Source organism: Hyaena hyaena, unplaced genomic scaffold, assembly GCF_003009895.1.
Source record: "Hyaena hyaena isolate Hyena2069 unplaced genomic scaffold, ASM300989v1 scaffold_41, whole genome shotgun sequence".
NCBI classification, from domain to species: domain Eukaryota; kingdom Metazoa; phylum Chordata; class Mammalia; order Carnivora; family Hyaenidae; genus Hyaena; species Hyaena hyaena.
In genome coordinates this window covers 1,313,241-1,335,154 of record NW_024080673.1, presented here as the reverse complement: position 1 = coordinate 1,335,154, position 21,914 = coordinate 1,313,241, and the positions used below count along the sequence as shown (strand labels likewise).

Sequence of the window (21,914 nt, the reverse complement as noted above, 5' to 3'; positions counted from 1 at the left end):
AAACTAGTGTGAGTTTCCCAACTTTGTTCTTTTTCAAAGATGTGTTGGTTATCCTTTGCCTTTGCAAATGGATTTTACATTTAAAATGCAAATTTCTAGAAAAATCCTTATGGAAATTTGATTATTTGCATTGAATCAATACAACAACTGGCTCTTCTAGTCCATGAACATGGTATTCTTCTTCATTTATTTGGATCTTCTTTTATTCTTTCTTTAATATTTTGAAATTTTTATATGTTTACGTTTATTAAAAAAAAAAAAACACACCCAGCCTAACTGTTTATAAAGACAGTTACAGCATTTTGCTTTTCCACTACAATATATGAGCATTTAACAACTAACAATTTTGACAAATGATAGAAATGGGGCAAATTTAGAAAACTCCATTCTTACATGAAATAATGACATACCATAAGTGTAATCCAATGTGTAATTCTGGCTGTGTCAACTAAGAAGAATATACAGATTAGAAAGAGGAACCAATCTAATAGAAACACACCAGAAAAAGAAAGTAGAATGGAGATCTATTATAGGAATATAGACTAAAAAACCGGAAATATTCAGAGTATAAAGAGACAATGACTAACAGTAATTATAGAGTTGATAAAGAGTAACAGACCAGATAAACAGAACATAAACTTGTCCCACAAGTCTTGTAATATTATGTTGCTCTGAAACTCAGTAAAGGATCGTTACAAGAAGAGCAGAATGTGTATTACAAAGTAAGTAATCAAACTGCAGATAAAAGGAATCATCAAATTATAATTTTTCTCCACCCTAATCATCATCAGTTGATGGGGTGATACATATGGAAAATGCTTCATGAAGATAAGGAGAATTTATTTCTAGTCAGACAGTTGGTTATGGGGATGTTTCTCATTCAATGAACTGACTTTTGATGAAAAAAAAAAAACTTGGGGAACTCCAGTGTCCTGAGACATAATACACTGCTCAGAAGATAGTACATGTTCATCAGTGTAACTGGACACCTGAGTGCTCTCAACTTCAAACTATAGGAAAAATAAGAAGTTGCTGTTTCATTAAGAGAATATAAGAATTCAGATGCAGTGAGCCATATGCATGGGACAGATGGCTTCTCAGGAGTATACTCATCTTCTGTTAGTAGAGTTCTTGGAGCTCTGTAAAACAGCAGATTCTGAAGCACTAGGAACCATTTTAGTAAAAAGAAGCTCAAATGTGTGTAAGAAATTCACAGAATGGAAATCATATCTTATGTTTCTATAGCAGACCATATATTAAGATGTATCTGAATTACCAAATAGTAGTCAGGACCAAGAGAAGCTGACTTACCTGAGGCAAACTACTCACCTAAACCATGTATACCTATAACTCAGTTACAGAGATAAGCCAACATATGAATCCAAGAACTACTTTTCTCATTATTTAGGTACAATTGGGAGCAAATCAAAAATCTATCTGGGTCTATGAAAATGTATTACTTCATGAAATATCTCAAAGTTGTAATATGCCTTCGCAGCTCTTATGCATACCTAAGTTAGAATTGTGAATATTCTAGTATAAGCTTCTTTATTTTTATTTATTTATTTTTTTATTTTTAAGAAAGTGGGGAAGAACAGGAGAGGGGCAGAGAGAGGGAGATACAGAATCCAAAGCAGGCTCCAGGCTGCAAACAGTTAGCACAGAGCCCGATGGTGGGGATCAAACTCACAAGCCGTAAGATCATGACCTGAGCAGAATTTGGATGCTTAACCAACTAAGCCAACCAGGAGCCCCATCTTAAGTGTAAGCTTTTTAATGGCAAGGACCGTGTCTTTGTATTCCTGGCACCTAGTATAATGCCTGACATACAATAAGTAGTTTATGAATTCATGAAGACATAAATAATGAATACATCCCCACAGTTCTTTTTTCAGGTCTTTTTTTCCCTTTTAATCCAAAGGTGACTTATCTATTTTGAAGGGAAGGAAGGTCTGAGAGAAAGAGAGAGAGAGAGAGAGAGAGGGAGAGAGGGAGAGAAAGAAAGAAAATCCCAAGCAGGATCCTCACTGTCAGCACTGACCCCAATGTGGGGACTCAAACTCATGAAACCTGAGATCATGACCTGAGCTAAAATCAACCTTTGGTTGCTTCACAGACTTAGCCACCCAGGCACCCACACCCCACAGGTTTTGAGAATAAAAATACATGAGAAAGCAAAAACTAAAGCGATAACTGGAGTTTGCAGAGGGACATATAATTAAGTTTGGCAAATTAATTATATTTATCAGTTCTTTCTATGGAAAACCTTCTAACATGAGAAGAAAGGAATTTAAAAGTTATTATACAGTAAGATCAAAGAAAATGAGAGAAAAGAAAATAATGGATTAAGGAATTTCAAACAATTTTTGGAAAAGAGAAAGCAAGTAGAGGAGATGTTCTGGTTCAAACATGGTGAGTGAACACATACATTTATCCTCAATCAAAATGAGTACAAAACAGTATGAATATGTTAACTCACCAGGGCAAAGATAATGCCAACAACACAAAAGGAAAGCCAAAAAACCCAAACCACAACAGCCAACAATGTGAACATATTCTAGAAGTAGAAAAATAGATGAAGATACTAACAAGACTGAGAACATAAAATACTAACAACTTAAAGAAGGCTGTCCACAATTAAAAGCATCAGATACTTTAGGAGTTGGAAGTATGACATGGTAGCTAAAACCAGAACAATGGCTGAAAGTCTGTATAAGGAATGCTTAAATGTCCAGATTCTCTAGTCATTCTCATACCAACTCCCAAGGCCACAGTTTTATTGTATAAAGAACCTGAGTCAGAGTTCAAACCTAAAAAACCAGTAATAGTAGAAGCGGGGGAGAGGTGCCATATGAAAACAAGACAGGGGCACCTGGGCGGCTCAGTCGGTTAAGTGTCCAACTTCAGCTCAGGTCATGATCTCATGGTTTGTGGGTTCGAGCCCCGCCTCGGGCTCTGTGCTGACAGCTAGCTCAGAGACTGGAGCCTGCTTCAGATTCTGTGTCTTTCTCTCTCTCTGACCTTCCCCTGCTCATGCTGTCTCTCTCTCAGAAATAAATAAAACATTAAAAAAAAAAAAAAAACAAGACAGACTGAGATAAAGTCTACATACATACTGAGGGTTGAGAATATTATTCGGCTTCCCTTGTTTATGCCACAAAGATGGTAGCTAGGTTTAAACCTCCACAAACAGCAGAAGAGTGGAGTATACCTTTTTCCCTTAAGAAGTTTAAAAGGTCATGGGGCACCTGGGTGGCTTAGTTACGTAAGTGTCCAAATTCAGCTCGGGTCATGCTCTGTGCTGACAGCTCAGAGTCTGAAGCCTGCTTGGGATTCTTTGTCTCCCTCTCTTTCTGCCGCCCCCCCCCCCCACTCTTTCGTTCTCTCTATCTCAAAACTGAATAAACATGAAAAAGTTTTTTTTAAAGTTTAAAAGGTCACAGAAAGACAATGTCTACATATTAATGTTTGGGGATTTCCCAGTGAAAATCTCATACTTTTCTAGTCAAAAAGCTCTTCTAATCAACTAGTTAACTTTTTATGTTTTCTTTTTTTTAATGTTTTTTATTTTGAGAGAGGGAGTGGGTGCATGCACATGTGCATGAGTGGGGGAGGGGGAGAGAGAGGGAAAGAGAGAGAGAAAGAATCCCAAGCAGGCTCCATGCTGTCAGCGCAGATCCCAACGTGGGGCTCAATATCAGAAACGCTGAGATCATGACCTGACCTGAAATCAAGAGTCCGTCACTTAGCTGAGCCACCCAGGTGCCCTAACTTTTTACATTTTCAATCTTAAATATGAATGGACATTCAAATATCAACAGGCATTGAAGAAAGCATCCAACATGTACAACAAAGATGCAAACAAACTGAAAAGAAATTCAGAGTAAACATACAATGTAGCAAACAGAAGAAAAGTCAAAACAAACAAAAATAAACCCAAAAAACCTCAGCAGCAATAAGCATCCCAAAACAGGAAATTCCTTTCACATGAACATTTAGAGGCCATATTAGGGTTGTTAACTGGCCTAGTTTCAATGTTGTTGTGTTTCAGGGAATAGAGAGGCCCCAGGAGATGGAGAAAGATGTGGGCACAGCCAGTTGGTGTCATAGAATAGACACAATATTTATCAATTAAGTTTGCTATCTTCTATGGTATGGTCTGTGGCACCCCAAAACAATTATGATAGTAACATCAAGGATCTCTGATCAAAGATCACCATAATCAGATATAATTATAACAAAACACTTTAAAATACTGCAGGAATTAACAAAATGTGACACATTTTGTGACATTAATGTGACATTAATTAATGTGGCATTAAGTGAGCAAATGCTGTTTAAAAAATGGCACTTATACATTTAGGTGACATAAGGTTGCCCCAAATCTTCAATTCATAAAAAATACACTATCTGTGAAGCACAATAAAGCAAAGCACAATTAAATGAGGCATGCTTGTATAGTCTAGAACAATAGTGGCTATGAGTTAAATGTTGAAGCTAATGAAGAGTACATGGGGATTCATTATACTATTGTCTACTTTTGTATATACTGAATTTTTTCCATAATAAGATATTAAAAATAAGATGAGAAAATAAGGGAAAAAACTAAAGTTGGGGAATCAGGAATTCAAAAATGCAATAGAGCAGAATGGCAAAAAAAAATTCAGAATGATAGGTATGCACCGTGTCCAAAGAGAAAGCAGTTGAAATTAGAGCAAAACAGAGGTCTGTCTGTGGGAAGGGGATCTCCAGGAATATGAAAAAAATAAAAAAGATTATTTTATGTGCTTGTATGACATTTTGGAAGTTCACAGATCTGTTGGAATCTTTGAATACAAATTATGATGGTTTTATTGAAAAACAAAAGATGGAAAAAAGAAAGTAATTATAAAAATTAACCAAGAAAGAAAAAGTCTACTACTTAATTTTTTTTTTTTTTGAATGTTTATTTTATTTTTGAGAGGGAGAGAGAGAGACAGAACACGGACAGGGGAAGGGCAGAAAGAGAGGGAGACACAGAATCTGAAGCAGGCTCTAGGCTCTGAGCTGTCAGCCTAGAGCCTGATGTGGGCTTGAACCCACGAACCGTGAGATCATGACCTGAGTTGAAGTTGGATGCTTAATCAACTGAGCCACCCAGGTGCCCCTCTACTACTTAATCTTGTAGAGAACAATATTTAATTTATTTAGCCCATAGTGAATCATATAGACATGGATACTGAATTACCAGATAATTCAAACTCTGGAAAGGGAGTGGAAGAAAAATGGTGACAAGGGTGTTTAAATTACTGCTCTTTCACTTTTTAGTTTTGTGATTTGGACAAGGGACTTCTTCCAAATCTCAGTTTACTCATCTATTGAATAGACATAGTATCATCATTCTTAATAAAACTGTTGAAAGAATTAAAGCTAATATATCTAAAATATATGTCTTATATATACAATGTAATATGCAGTTAATGAAAATGATATATTTTAGTTATTGATATTGAAAAATATTCTAAAAATAATGTTCAATAAAAAATCATAGTACAGAAGAGTATATATAATATGGCCCTATTTATATAAAATTGCCTACCTATCCATCTCCTCTCTCTCTCTCTCTCTCTCTCTCCTTCTCTCGGTCTCTGCCTCTACCCTCTTATTGACCTAAGCAGAGAAGTTATCTAAAGAGAAAGTCATCAAAACACACTTAGTAATGGTTATTTCTACATAGTGAGTGTTTAATTTTTACCTTCTTTAACAAAATGTTTCTTGTTTGATTCGTTACAATAATCATTTTTCCAAAGCAATACCCAATCTTTAAATTAGTAAAAATAAAGGAAAATGAAACAACTTAAAGACAAGATTAAAGCATGGGTAACGTGATGCTAAGTGAAATTAGCAGATGATAGCATTATATGTAGGCTATAAAGAAAAATGAAAACAATGTACTTGTTAGTATACTTGGAATTTTTTTCTTTCTAGTTTTATTATATGGTGTTATACGAATTTTTTGGTCATATATATGTATATTTTATAAGTTCTTTCTCATATTAAGCCAAAATCTACTTCCATATTAAGTTTCATTTCTTGATAATAGTTTTGCCCCCTGAGGCCACAAAGACAAAAGTCTAATTCCTTTAAAACATGACAGATCTTTAAATATTTAAACACTTGTTCCCCTTAAGCCTTCTCTTTTTCAAATTCCTATAGGCTTCATAAGATCAAGCACTATGTCTTATTCATCTTTGTATTGCCGGCAGGTCTGAAATAATGTCTTAAATATAGTAGGCAATCAATAACATAGGCATTTGTAGAGATGAGTATGAAATACTCTCACTATTCTGGTCACCCTGTCCCAGCTATGTTTTCATTTGTTAACATACTTCCTACAATATGACTTTTAGTTCCCTCTCAGTTGCTCATGTTCCTTATCTCCAATGACGCTTCTAAAATTCTGCTCCAACCATTCCAGCTCTACCTGGTAAATGCAGACATTCTCCCATTCAAGTACTAACCAGGCCTGACCCTGCTTAGCTTCCGAGATCAGACAAGAAAATGCAGACATTCTACTTTGTACTGCCCCACCTTCTAGTCCAGTTGTTCACTTATATCCCCTGTATTTTCACTATCTCATCAGGACCTTTCTGTCAACTGACCACTCTACTTTCACTATATTCACAACATCCTTCCTATCTTCATGTCCTTCCTCACCCTGTATGGATTTCCCAGTCCATACATTACCTTTGGTCTCATTAATATTGCATAATTTCCTTGCCCCACAGTTCACGCATCACAAGGTGATTAAAAAAAAAAATCTTGGATAGATTGGGTGTTGCTGGGGGAAACTGTACCTTTGCGAGAGTACCGGTTCCACAACAAATCTACAACTGTTCTCAAGTGGATACCAGTATGCTGCTGTGATTTCTGCTACACTAATCTCATTATCTCACTTCCCTTTCAGCAATATTTCACACTGTGTGGTCACTCATCAAACATTCACCCCTCTACTTTTCCATTTCTCTAAACACATAACTGTTTTTCCCATTTCAAAGAAAATAAAACTCATCAATTTCTTGCCACCCCAGAATCTATGGATATTCTCAATATGTCATGTAGCCATAAAAAAGGATGAAGTTATTCATACATACAAAAAAAAAAAAAAAGGACAAGTAAGTGAACCTCTGCTTAGGTGCATAAGGACAAAATAGAAAACACTGTGGATGTTTATACTATGCAGCATCTGTGTAAAAAATATCAATTTATTGAGGTGCCTGGGTGGCTCAGTCGGTTGAGCATTTGACTTCAGGTCATAATCTTGAGGTTTCTGGGTTCAAGTCGAATATCAGGCTCTGTGCTGACAGTGCAGAGCCTGCTGGGGATTCTTTCTCTCTGCCCCTCCCTCCCTTAAAATAAATAAACTTAAAAAATATGAATTTGCTTGCAAATGCACACAATTTATGTTAGAAAACTAAAAACTACATATAGTTTCCAGAAAAAAGGTGAGCAGCGAAATGATATTTTTCAAAGTACACACTCTTATATAGATTTATTAGTTTGAACAATGTGAAAGTGTGGTACATCTAGTCATGTATGTGCCTTTCATGCTTTAAAACCCCACAATGAGGGTGCTAGGGACCAGGGGGAATGGGGAGTTAGTGTTTAATGTTCTGAAGATGGATGATGGTGATGTATGCACAACAAAATGAATGTACTTAATATAACTGAACTATAAACTTAAAACTGAGGAGTGCCTGGGTGGCTCAGTCAGTTAGGCATCTGACTTCAGCTCAGGTCATGACCTCACGAACTGTGAGTCATGAGCTGTGAGGAGTTCGAGCCCCCTATCAGGCTTCTTGCTAACAGCTCAGAACCTGGAGCCTGCCTCAGATTCTGTGTTTCCCTCTCTTTCTGCCCCTCCCCTGCTCACACTCTGTGTCTCTGTCTCTCTCAAAAATAAATAAACATCAAAAAAAATTTTAAAAAAACCTTAAAAATGGTTAAAATGCTAAGTTTTCTTATGTATATTTCACTGTGATAAAAATCTCCTGCAATACTAATAACTAAAAAACATAAAACATCTTCCAGTGCTTGTTACTGTTATTCTGATGAAGAAGATCCCGTATAATATGACCTGTAACTAACTCCATTCCGTCTTGAGACTATTCTATTAGCTCAAGAATATGCATATGATCTGGACTACTTTTAGTTCCTCAAAGGCCTAGCAGTTGCTCTTGCTCTCAGACTTAGCACATAAAATTCCTCTTCCTGAAATGCAAATAAATATCACTGACTTACAGGATGTCCTTTCTGTCTTTTGTGACGTGAATGTTCAATCTGTTAAACTCTCCCATAATATCCTTTACTTCACTTTTATGACACTCATTACAACTGTTATTATCTGGTTAGTATTTGCTTGACTTGTGACTTCAGTGAAGGTTGGAACCACGTAGGTCTTTTTCTCTAATGCATATCTGATGCCTAACACATGCATGGCAAATAACAGATAGCCCATAAATATTTTTTTAATGGATTAATTCAAAATTAAACATACTCCAGATGTAGTCTAATCAATGAGTGGAGTAGAACCATCCTTACTTGGAATGTTAATCTGAATAATATGTTTCAGTATTACCTTATTTTTTTTTTAAATGTTTTATTTATTTCTAGGAGAGAGAGAGAGACAGCGTGAGCAGGGGAGGGTCAGACAGAGAGGGAGTCACAGACTGAAACAGGATCCAGGCTCTGAGCTGGCAGTCAGCACAGAGCCCGACGCGGGGCTCGAACCCACGAACCGCGAGATCATGACCTAAGCAAAAGTCGGACACTTAACCGACTAAGCCACCCAGGCGCCCCCACTATTACCTTATTTTAACCAGTGATGACAGACAGGTGACTTCAGCTTAGCCTAGGGTTTTTGAAAACCAGAAGTCTTTTTGAACTAAACTAGTGATAATAGGTGAAGATTTCTCAAATCCCTTCCACACAAAGCAGACTTTCTAAGCATAAGTGCAAGATTTATCCTATTAATTTTTATCTACTTATTTTTCAAACTTATCTCTGCCATCCAGTATATTCACCATTTCTCTTATATATGAGTCATTTGCAAATGGAATAGACCGGACCTCTATTTAGCTCATAGATAAGAACATTAAATGTGGCAGTGCTGAGGAAAAAATACAGTGCAATTCCATAAGAGACATTTCTCGAAGCTGACAAGACCTATTAATTAACACTTTTGGAAAATGACTACAACTACCTTTATTATGTACTGACATCCAGCATTTCCCCTCTTATAAAAATTTAGACAACTATTTCTCCTAAGAGGTACAAATGGCACCAGATATCAGCAGTAATGAAAGTTTAGAAGATTTGATAGATTTTCATAAAATATGTTCAGATATTCTTAACCTTTAAGCATGACATCAGGGAGGACAAATTTGTCTTCCCATAGTGTGCCTTTTGAAGGTGGCTACTGATAAGAGAATGCTTCGCCGGGTTATATATGTGTCCTCTTTTTCCGTGGAAAAGAACATTTATTAAAGTTGCCATTCCTGAGGTCTTTCTTACTGCCAGGAAAAGTGGGGGAAAAAAAAAAAAAAGCAAGATGAAGTCAGATACAGGGCAAGCCATTTAATGTTGCCAGGTGCCTAGAAAGTAACAGAGTGCAACTGGGTGATGTGTTAAAAAAGTCTTTCCTAGCTCTAATGTGCTAATGATTGACAAGAGAATGTGCTGCCTATCCAACTCATGTTAGCATTTATAGCTTCCTCTAACTATAATGCAGCACAGTGAATGACGTAAGGGATTGCACATAAGGAATGTTCTGGTTGCTTAATACTTTCTCTGTGTCTCTCAACTCAAACCAGGTAGGTAGTTCTATACCTAGACTTCTCATCTAGGTATAGAACTCATCTAGTTCTAGGCACCACATTTGCATTAGTATACTTGCTTGTGATCCCATATATATCTAATAAACTTTATAAAGATTAAGATATATTTTTGCTCAAGCTTCATTTAACTTAATTTGAATATAGCCATGATATTTCAAATACAAAATATGGGTCTAGAACTGAATATCTAACCATAATGTGCTTTCTGCACAATTATAGTGTGAAAATGACATCTTCATGAAATCGAAACATAATGGAAAAAATTTAGCATTCCAAACTAACTTAAAATGCCAGGAAGTGCCTTGATCTGAATCAGAGCTTATGTTACCATACTGGTTTCAAGGTAAAGAAGTAAAGAATAACATAAAATGTTTGAAATGATATCTGGAAGAAAATGTCTTTTGAGAAACATAATAATGAACTTGAAGTGGTCTTCTCTAGTAAATGGAAATAGAACAAAATCTCCCCAATCATAAAGCATTTCCAAAATATAAATTTTTCTTTGACACAGCGTATATATTACCAATCAAGAAAGGGACAGTTATACACTTCTGTTCTCATATGACAAATCCTAATCAGAAAAGATGAAGTGCTCTTTAAGATTTCCTAGTCCCCTAAAAATAAATCCAATTAATATGTTTGTTTTATGTAAGCAAACTTTTGGCATTTATAGTCTGCAATAATTGTGACTAAGAGCTTCCTAACAATATGTAGCATCATGTCTATTTGGAATTATATCTTAAAATTATTTATCATTATTTATGTATAGAAAGACATGATGACATATTCTCATCATAGGACTAGAATAATCTTGAAATTCATATGGAACCACAAAGGACCTCAAATAGCAAAAGGAATCTTGAGAAAAAAGAACAAAGTTAGAGGTCTAAAAATACCAAATTTCAAGATACAGTACAAAGATATAGTATTCAAAGGGTATAGCAGTGGCTATACCACTGGGTATAAATTAATGGAACAAGGTAGAGAGGCCAGAAATAAACCTACACTTATACAGTCAATTAGTTGACAACAATGGGGGTAAGAATATATGATAGGGCTAAGGACAGTCTTTTCAATATATAGTATTGTGAAAACTGGACAGCTACAAGCAAAAAAAAAAAAAAAAAAAAGCAAGTGGACCACTCCCTTATACCATATACAAAAAAAAAAAAAAAAATCAAAATGGATTAAAGATCTAAATGTGAGACCAGAAACCATACAACTCCTAGAAGAAAACATAAACAGTAAGCTCTTAGACATCACCCTTAGCAATGTATTTATAGATGTGACTCCTCAGGCAAGGGGGAAAAAAAAGCAAAAATGAACTATTGGGACTACACCAAAATAAAAAGCTTTTGGAAAGCAAAGGAAACCATTAACAAAACAAAAAGACAACCGAGTGAATGGAGAATGACATTTGCAAATGATATATCTGATAAGGAGTTAATAAACAAAACATAGAAAGGACTTACAAAATTCAACACTGAAAAAGCAAACAATCTGATTAAAAAATGGGTGAAGGATCTGAATAGACGTTTTCCCAAAGAAGACATACAGATGGCTAATAGCCAGATGAAAAGATGCTTAATTAACGCTGCTAATCATCAGGGAAATGCAATTCTCCAAATCATATTTGTATGATTCTCCAAATCGCATTTGTACTTGCAGCTTCCTCTAAATATAACCCAATCAGAATGGCTAGTAGCAAAAGCAGTAAGTGTTGGCAAGGATGTAGAGAAAAGGAATCCCTTGTTCATTGTTATTGGGAATGTAACATGGTGCAACCACTATGGATAGCAATATGGAGGTTCCTAAAGAAATTGAAAAGAGAAATACCATATGATACAGTAATTCCACTACTGGGTATTTACCCAAAGAAAACAAAAACACTAATTCAAAAGATATATGTACCCCTATGATTATAGCAGCATTATTTACAATAGCCAAATTGAAAGCAACCCAAGTGTCCACTGATAGATGAATAAAGAAGATGTGGTATATAAATACAAAAAATAATCATCAGTCATAAAAGGGAATGGTATTTGCCATTTATGCCAACACAGGTTAACCTAAAGGGTATTATGCTAAGTGAAATAAGTCATACAGACAAAGACAAATACCATATGGTTTAACTTATATGTGGAATCTAAAAAACAAAACAAATGAACAAACACAGGGACAAAGCATATTCTTAAATACAGGGAATAGACTGGTAGTTGCAGAGGGGAAGTGGGTGGGGACATGGGTGAAACAAGTGAAGGGGATTAAGAGGTACAATCTTCCAGTTACAGAATAAGACATGGAGATGAAAAGTACAGTATAGGGAATATAGTCATAATATTGTAATAATATTGTATGATGACAGCGACTACATCTACTGTGGTGAACACTGTACAGAATTGTCAAATTACTATGCTGTATGACTAAAATTAATATATCATTGTATGTCAACTATACTCCAATAATTAAAAAATTATTAATTACTATAATCAATGATGTATTCTGAATTTTATCAAGTTACATCTCAGCACATATGCAGACGCATAATGAAGTTTTTCCTTTTCATTATTAACATGACTATATTAATACATTTTCTAATATTAAACTATACTTGCTGATATGAATCCCATATACATATGACTAATGTAATAGGTATTTTAATAAGTTTCTGGTTTATACTAATATTGAAGGTTTCTACATTTATAATCTTAAGTAAAGAAAGGTCTGTGTGTGTGTGTGTGTGTGTGTGTGTGGGTGTGTATGATATTGTGTGATAGTATCAGTGTTCAACTGACTTTTTCAAACAGTTTGGAAGGACTCTTTCTATCTCTGTTCTCTATAGCCCTTTAAAAAGCATCAAAACACCATGACTACATAGGGTTATTTTAAAAACTTGTAGACAAAGGAAAACACACATATACAAACACTCACATATGCAGAAAAAATGTACGGGACTAATGGACTCATATCACAAAGAGCTGATTTCTCTAATATATAAACATTACCAGTATATCAGAAAGAAAAAAATAGCCAGTAAGTTTAGTAGAATAAAAGGTAAAGAACATAAACACACAACAATAAGGAAATAAATACAAATGACTCTTATGTGTATGAAAAAATGATCAACTGCATTTAATAACACGAGAAGACAAATGTGTATAACAACTGCCATTAGAACCATTTCATTGGCAAAATGAAATGATTTATATTTGAAAAATATAAATATAAAAAATATAAATTTGCCACCTTGGTGGCAAGGTGTGGGGAAAGAGACAATTTTACTGCTGGTGGGAATATAAATTGGTATAACTATGGGGGAGCATACTTTGTAAAAATCTAAAAAATATACAAATACATTGTACCATCAATTCTTCCTCTATAAATTTATCTTGCAGACTTATTGCTATGTATGTGACATGAAATATTAAAACAGCGTATAATTATTGAGTGCTCACTACATGCCACTCACTGTTCAAGCTCCTTATAAAGTTACTTTTGTAAAATGAAACATGGTAAGTACTGGATATGAATATAAAAGACAGGCAGTCTACTTCTAGTTTTGCCTCCACTTTGCCAATACAATGTACTACCTCTCAAAATGTGCAAGGGTATTATTCACTGCTGTATTTTCTGCAACAGCTATGTAACACAAAGGACTATTAATAGTAGACTAAATAATTATAGTGCATGCAAACAGTGATGAATACATGAAGAGTTTAAAAACAAAAAGAGGGGCACCTGGGTAGCTCAGTCAGTTAAGCGGCCAGTGTCAGCTCAGGTCATAATCTCATATCTCATGGTTTCGAGCCCCACATTGGGCTCTGTGCTGACAGCTCAGAGCCTGGAGCCTGCTTCTGTTCTGTGTCTCCTTCTCACTCTGTCCCTCCCCCACTCACATGCCGTCTCTCTCTCTCACACAAAAACAAATAAATTTTTTTAGAAAACAAAACAAAACAAAAAGAATGTCAAAGCTTTTTTTAAGAACTGATATGGAAAGCTCTCTAACACATACTAGGTGAAGACAGCAGAACAATGTGTATACTATATATACTATATATCCTACTATATATACATATATGGAAATGACAGAAAACAACATTATACATACATAATCCTATGTACTTTTTTAGGCATGGATTATCTCCAGAAGGATACACAATAAACTGGCAACAATGGTTACCTGGGAAGGGAAATGCTTGGCTGGGACATGAGGGAATGGAAACTTATTTTTTACTTCTGTACATTGTGTACACTTATCCAGTCAATACAAATAAACAGTTTCAAAAATAAAATACATGGAAGGTAAAAAATTAAAAAACTGCCATTACCTACTTCTTTTATTTTATACATAGACCCTCCACACAAGATTTTACTTAAAGAAATTATTCCATAATCACCAAAAGTTTGAAAAACACTGGAATAAAAAATGGCTAATAAAAGCTTAATGTTCACCATAAATATGTGAGGATTAAAATTAATAGAAAGTAGTTTGTCATACCTCATATGGGCATTACAGTATCTTTTGGCATACTCGGTCCATGTTCCAAATTTTTGTGGAAAGAGAGCTTCAATCTGCATGAAAAGCTGTAACAATACAAGTGTTCTCAATATGTTGCAACATTTTGAAGTAAATATTACTACTATGATAAGTCTAGTTAATAAAATAATAAAAAATAAAATCTACCTCTTCTTTCTCAAGCCTCCTTCCCCTTCATCCTCCCACCTCTGCCATCCTATTCTTCAGGGATAACTGCTATCCTTTTCTCTAATATACAGTTGCAGAGTCTTTATGCCCACATAAGGATATGTCTACAGTAAAACCTCGGATTGTGAGTAACTTGTTTTGCGAGTGTTCTGCAAGATGAGCAAACATTTCTAATTAATTTTAATTTGATAAATGAGCAATTTCTTGCAATACAAGTAGTATGTCATGCTGCACGTCACATGATCACAAATGATCCAATGGTTCTTCACACTCTCTTCTCTCTCTCTCTCTCTCTGAGAGAGTGTGGATGATCATCTCCCATGTTAGGATGCTTGGTCTCAAGCTGTGGTGTTTGGAAAAAATCAGTGATTTCTCACAACACTTGGAAGGTGCCCACAACTAGCACTAGTGGTTTTTTTTTTTTTTGTTTGTTTGTTTTTGTCATTTCAAAGCACCCTACAGACAATCCTTTGCTTTTCCATAAGAGACTAAGCTTAGGAATACTTTGCTTCCTTCTAGGTCATGCTGCCTGCAGATATAGACCCTTTTCTCTGCTGCTTTACTGCCAGTTATATTAAATAGAGTATATGACAATACTGTAGTAACATTCATTAGTGATAATGAAAGTCATCCTACACAATAACCCTTGTCTCTTGTCTCCCTTACACCAGGCATAAAGGTTTTCAAAGGTAAGTATAAGATCATTTGTTTATTTTTCTTGATATTTTGTATGTTAAAATTATTTTGTGTTATATTACAGTATTGTAATCATTTTATATCAATATTCTTGGGTTGTGGAACAAATCATCTGAGTTTCCATTCTTTTTTATGGGAAAATTCACTTTGATATACAAGTGCTTTGGATGACAAACATGTTTCTGGAATGAATTATGCTGACAAACCAAGGTTTTACCATATATTCTCTTTTATTCACATGAAGATGATCATATTATACATATACAACTAGAATGTTGTCTCCTAAAACATGTCTTAGACCTCATTAAAGTACACATACATCTATTTGTACTTAGTTTTAAAAATTAACTGAGTATTACTATATTAAAGCATTGTTTAAAGGCTCATAACACCCATTACTACATAGAAATACTGTAAAATATTTAAACAGTCTCCTGGTCATAGACATATAGGCCTTTTCTAGCTTTTATACAGTTATAGAAGTTAGTAACTTCATGTAAGTCTTTGTATGTGTATGTGTGTGTATATAAACATATACAGGTGTAGGTATATGTATCTGCAAGATCCATCAATCATTTATCTATTCATAAGACCGTAGAATATATTTTTAGAAATGAAAGGGGTGGGCTTAAGGTATATGATTTTTAAAGTTTGATGGATGTTACTGTGTTATGCTGTAAAATGCAAAAAACATCCCAATTTATATTCTCATTGATAACATCATGAAATCTTTTCATTTTCATGACTTTGATAGGTTGCCCATATGTCTCACTGTCATTTTAGTATGCTTTTTAAAATTAGCGGCTTCAGGGGCGCCTAGGTGGCTCAGTCGGTTAAGCATCTGACTTCCACTCAGGTCGTGGTCTCACGGTTCATGGATTTAAGCCCCACATCAGGCTCTGTGCTGGCAGCTCAGAGCCTGGTGCCTGCTTCAGATTCTGTGTCTCCCTGTCTCTCTGCCCCTCCCCTGCTCATGCTCTTTCTCTCTCTCAAAAATACATAAACATTAAAAAAAAAAATTAGCGGCTTCAGGGAATCTACTCCACAACCAAAAGCATACTGTATACACTGTATGTTAGTCAACCCGACAATAAATTATATTAAAAAAAACCAACAAAAAATAAAAATAAATACAATTAGCACCTTCACTGAGAAATAATTCCTGTATCACTTACATTGTTCACACTTTTACAATGTATAATCCACTGGCTCTTCATATATTCACAAAATGCCTCAGTGACCACTATCTAATTCTGGAATATTTTTATCAAAGGAACCCCATACCCATTCCTAGTCATTTACTATTCTCCCTCTCCCCTAATCCTGGCAATCACTAATCTGATTCCTATTTCTGTTAATTTGCCTTTCCTAATACTTCACATAAATAGAATCATACGGTATGTAGCCTCTGTGTCTGACTTCATTCACTTAGCATAATGCTTTCAAGGCTCAACCATGTTATAGAATGTATTAGTACCTCATTCCTTTTTATAGCTGCATTTTCATTATCCATTCATCAGTTATGGACACTGGCTTCTTACTACTTTCTCAATACTACAAATAATGCTACCATGAACATCTGTATGTATACAATTTTTTGTGAATTTGTGTTTTCAGTTTTCTTGTGTATATATTTAAAAATGCAATTGCTAGGCCTCATGGTAAATATTTTTACCTTTCTAAGTAACTGCCAACATGTTTTCCAAGGAGTAAAATTTATAGCTATGTATATCTATGTTAAAAAGAAGAACAATCTCAAATCGATAAGCTAATTTTCTACCTTAACACACTGAGAAAGAAAAAGTAAACTAAACACAAAACAGAAAGAATACATAATAAAGACTAGAATGGGAATAAACAAGACAGAGAATGGAAAAACAACAGAAAAAAAAAAATCAATGAAACCAAGTACTGGTTTTTGAAAAGACTGAGAAAATTTTGGCTAGACCACCCAAATTAAAAAAGAAAAAGAAGAGTCAAGTTAACAAAATCAGAAATAAAAGAGGGAACATTACTATCAACCTCATCAAAAAGAAAGGGAATGCAATGAACAAATGTATACTACTAAATTAGATTACTTAGATAAAATGGAAAAAAGCCTAGAAAGACACAAAGTATCAAACTGACTCAAGAAGAAATACACAATCTAAACAGACATATATTCAGTGAAGAGACTGAGTTATTAATTTAAAAAATATCCACAAAGAAAAACTCAAACCATGATGGCTTCACCACTAAATTCTACCAAACTTTTAAAAATGAAGTAATACCAGTATTTCACAAACTCCTCTAAAAATCAGAAAAGGAGAGAATACTTCCCAACTCATTCTATGAAACCAATATTGCTTTGATAACAAAACTTAAGATATAATAGGAAAACTATAGATCAATATCTCTCGTGAATAAACACACAGAAATCATCAACAAAATAAAGCAAACTGAATCCAGCAACAAATAAAAGGATGACACATAGTCAAGTGAGATTTATCATAGAATGCAAGGTTGGTTTAACATCTGAAATCAATTAACATAATACACCTTATCAAGAACTATCACCCAGGCTTGGCTTACTAATCAAATAATAACAATGGCTACTTATGTTAAGTGTTTACCATGTGCCAGGACACACAACAAGATACTTTCAAACCAGTATTTCCTTTAATTCTTATAACCACAAGACAAAAAGCACATTGTTTTTTTATGACTCAGTGTTCATTAATAGAAAGGTCTTCTCTAGGTTACAGTGACCCTTACAAACTCATAACAATTTCATTCATCATTTATTCTTCCCACTCCATATTCTAAATGGCTCTAAGAGTGGTAAGGCTAAATGAAGTATCAAACAAATGCCTTATTCCTTCATTCTAAGTATTTACCCTATCTGATCTGAACATAAGTACGAATTTCTCTATATCTTTCCAACCATGGCTTCTGTAGTGAAAGAGAAATAGAAAGAAGTTTCTGTAATGCAATACAAGAGACATAAAATAGAATAACATCCAATTCTAAGAAGCTTATAATGTAAAACAAGCTGGATAAGTGAAGATTAAAACCATATTAGAACCATAAGAAAATAAATGTGATGAATATTACAACTTTATACTAAATATGAAAACCTTATGCAAAAAGTAAAAACTATTTTTTATATACATGTACAAGTATAGAACAGGCTCATATATAAACAGAGAAAACACTCTGGGAATGTGAACTGGTGCAGCCACTCTGGAAAACAGTATGGAGTTTCCTCAAAAAGTTAAAAATAGAACTATCCTATAATCCAGCAATTGCACTACTAGGTACTTATCCAAGGAATACAGGTATGCTGTTTCGAAGGGGCACATGCACCCCAATGTTTATAGCAGCACTATCAACAATAGCCAAAGTATGGAAAGAGCCCAAATGTCCACTGATGGATGAATGGATAAAGATGTCGTATATATACATACAACAGAGTATTACTCGTCAATCAAAAAGAATCAAATCTTGCCATTTGCAACTACGCGGATGGGACTAGAGGGTATTAAGGTAAGTGAAATTAGTCAATCAGAGAAAGACCAAGATCGTATGACTTCACTCATATGAGGACTTTAAGACAAGAACAGATAAACATAAGGGAAGGGAAGCAAAAATAATATAAAAACAGGGAAAGGACAAAACATAAGAGACTCTTAAATATGGAAAACAAACAGAGGGTTACTGGAGAGGTTGTGGGAAGGGGATGGGCCAACTTAGTAAGGGGCATTAAGGAATCTACTCCTGAAATCATTGTTGCACTATATGCTAACTAACTTGGATGTAAATTTTAAAAATAAATTTAAAAAAAAGAAGGAAAAAAAAAGAGAAAACATTCATAGTAAAAGATGTATCTAATCATTAATGGCCATCTAGAAGTTCCCAAAATACTCTTCTAGCATTTGAAGCAACTAATTTAAAATTAAACACTGCAAAACAGGTGAATGGTATATATATTTTTAAAGCCAAAGTATAAGGATTCTAATACCTCTTCAGGCCTTCCCAAAGCTGGAGTTCCTGTAAGAAGAATGGCTCGTTTGGCTGTCTGTACTATTGGCAATAAAATCTTGCTGCGGGTTGCATTCCTGGACTTCATGTAGTGTGATTCATCCACTATAACAACCTGGAAATTCTGATTATTCAGTGCACTTATCAAAGTCTCTGCATCTGTGGCTAAAAGACCATAACCCAGAACTGTCACTTTGCTTGTCGATATTCTTCTAGAAAAAAAGAAAAAAAAAATCCAAGGAGTTTAAAAATATTTCAGTAACCAATTTATCATAAACAATACAACTTTGGGAAGAAATTCAGATGAAATAAGAAAAAAGGGTGAAAAATAAAGGGATGGTATTATACTGCTGAAACTCAATTTCTCTTAAGATTTTGTAGTTTTCAAATATGATAAGCAAGAATGCAAAATTTAAAATTTTGGTTAACCAAAACCAAATCTTTGGTAAATTGTCTTTGGAGGATTCTGACATCTACCAAGCCACATTTTACTAGAAGAAGGTATTACTTTCTGAGAATATTTGCTCCCAGGCATCCAGAATTATGGATAAAATGGAGATTCAAATATTGGGTGAATCTTCCTTCAAGCCTTCTTGAAAAAGGCTTGAAAGAAAACAGCAGTATTTTTCAACCCAGGTGTTACTGGAATTTTAAAGACAATACTTAGTATTTAAGGGCTGTCCAGTGCATAGCAGGGCGTTTCATATTCCAGACTGTCTCCCTAAGGCCAGCAGAGTCCTTGAAACCATGACAACAAAAACTCCCCAGCCATGGGGGGATGAAGTATGGGAAAGGAGAGGGGTACCACTTTATGCAGAGAAACACAGGGCTAAAGAGATCTCTTATTTTCTGTACTATTCATACATCTATAGTATTATTTACCATGCTATAATGAAATTATTCATTTACGTATTTACCTCCCTTGCTATCTTGCAAAATTAATGAGGACAAAGAAATATGTCTTATTCATCTTTGTATATACACTGCTATGCTCCCAATGAGGTTGTAGAATTAAATAGTTTCACAAATAAATGAAAAAAACAAACAAACAATAAAACACATTACTTTTGCATTTCTGTAACACCAGTGAAAAAATACAGGACAGTCTTTTGCAGTTCTCTACTCTCTAAGAGAAAAGACAGAGCTCCTAAATATCACAACACTACAACAATTACATTTAAATTTTTTTTATTTAAAAAATTTTAATTCCAATGTAGTTAACATACAGTGTTATATTAGTTGTATTCAGTTGTGTACAATATAGTGATTCAACAATTCCATGTATCACCTAGTGCATATCAAGATAAGTATACTCTTAATCCTCTTTACCTATTTTACCCACTCACCCCAACTGCCTCCATTCTGGTAATCATCTGTTCATTCTCTATAGTTAAGAGTCAGTTTTGTGGTTTGTCTCTTTTTTTTACTCCTTTGTTCATCTGTTTCCACATACAAGTGAGATGATACGGTATTTGTGTTTCTCTGACTGGCTTATTTCACTAAATGTTATACTAACTATACCTAGGTTGGTGCAAATGCCAAGATTTCATTTTTTTTAAGTTTTCTTTCTTTATTTTGAGAAAGAGAGAGAATGAGAGATAGAGAGTGAGCAAGCACAAGTAGGGGAGGGGCAGAGAGACAGAATCGCAAGCAGGCTCTGCACTGAACCTGATGCATATCTCAGTCTCACAACCATGAGATCATGACCTGAGCCGAAATGAAGTGTTGGATGCTTAACTGACTGAGCCACTCAAGCAGCCTTTCATTCTTTTGTTATGGCTAAATAGTATCCCATCCGTCAATGGACAATGGACTGATTCCATATTTTGGCTATTGTAAATAATGCTGCAATAAACATAGATACATATATCCTTTTGAGTTAGTGTTTTCATATTCCTAGGGTAAATACCCAGTTGTGTGATTACTGGATCATGTGGTAGTTTTATTTTTAATTTTTGTGAGACATTCAAACTGTTTTCTACAGTGGCTACACCAGTTTCCATTCCCACCAAAAGGACATGAGAGTTCCTTTTCCCTCACATTCTTTCCAACATCTGCTGTTTCTTGAGTTTTTGATTTTAGCCATTCTGACAGGTGTGAAGTGCTATCTCATTGTGATTTTGATTTTCCATTTCTCTGATAATGGGTGATGTTGAGAATCTTCTTATGTGTCTGGTGGCTATCTATCTGTTTGTCTTATTTGGAGAAATGTCTGTTCATGTTTTCTTCCCCTTTTTTAGTTGGGTTGTTTGTTTTTTGGACGTTGAGTTGCATAAGTTCTTTTTAGATTTTGGATCCCAATCCTTGATCAGAAATGTCATTTGCAAATATCTTCTCCTATTCAGTAGGTTGCCTTTTAGTTTTGTTGACGGTTTCCTTCACTGTGCAGAAGCTTCGTCTTGCGATATAGTACCAATAGTTGATTTTTGCTTTTGTCTCCCTTACCTCAGGAGACATACCTGGAAAAACGTTGCTATAGCCAGTTTCAGAGAAATTACTGCCTGTGCTCTCTTCTAGAATTTTTATGGTTTCAGGTCTCACATTTAGGCCCTTAATCCATTTTAATTTTTTTGTATGATGTAAGTAAGTAGTCTGTTATCATGTTGCTGTCCAGTTTT

General features: G+C 34.7%; 1 protein-coding gene across 2 annotated transcripts in view; it reads right to left on the bottom strand.

The window, feature by feature from the left end:
* Positions 1-21,914, bottom strand: part of ZRANB3 (zinc finger RANBP2-type containing 3) — a 285,634-nt gene that overhangs the window by 88,919 nt on the left and 174,801 nt on the right. For both annotated transcript variants that reach the window (XM_039229949.1, XM_039229948.1), the window contains 2 exons: positions 19,277-19,508; positions 14,374-14,459 (listed from right to left, as the gene is read on the bottom strand). In XM_039229949.1, coding sequence (XP_039085880.1) covers positions 14,374-14,459; positions 19,277-19,508 — 318 coding nt within the window. The remainder of the gene's footprint in view (positions 1-14,373; positions 14,460-19,276; positions 19,509-21,914) is intronic.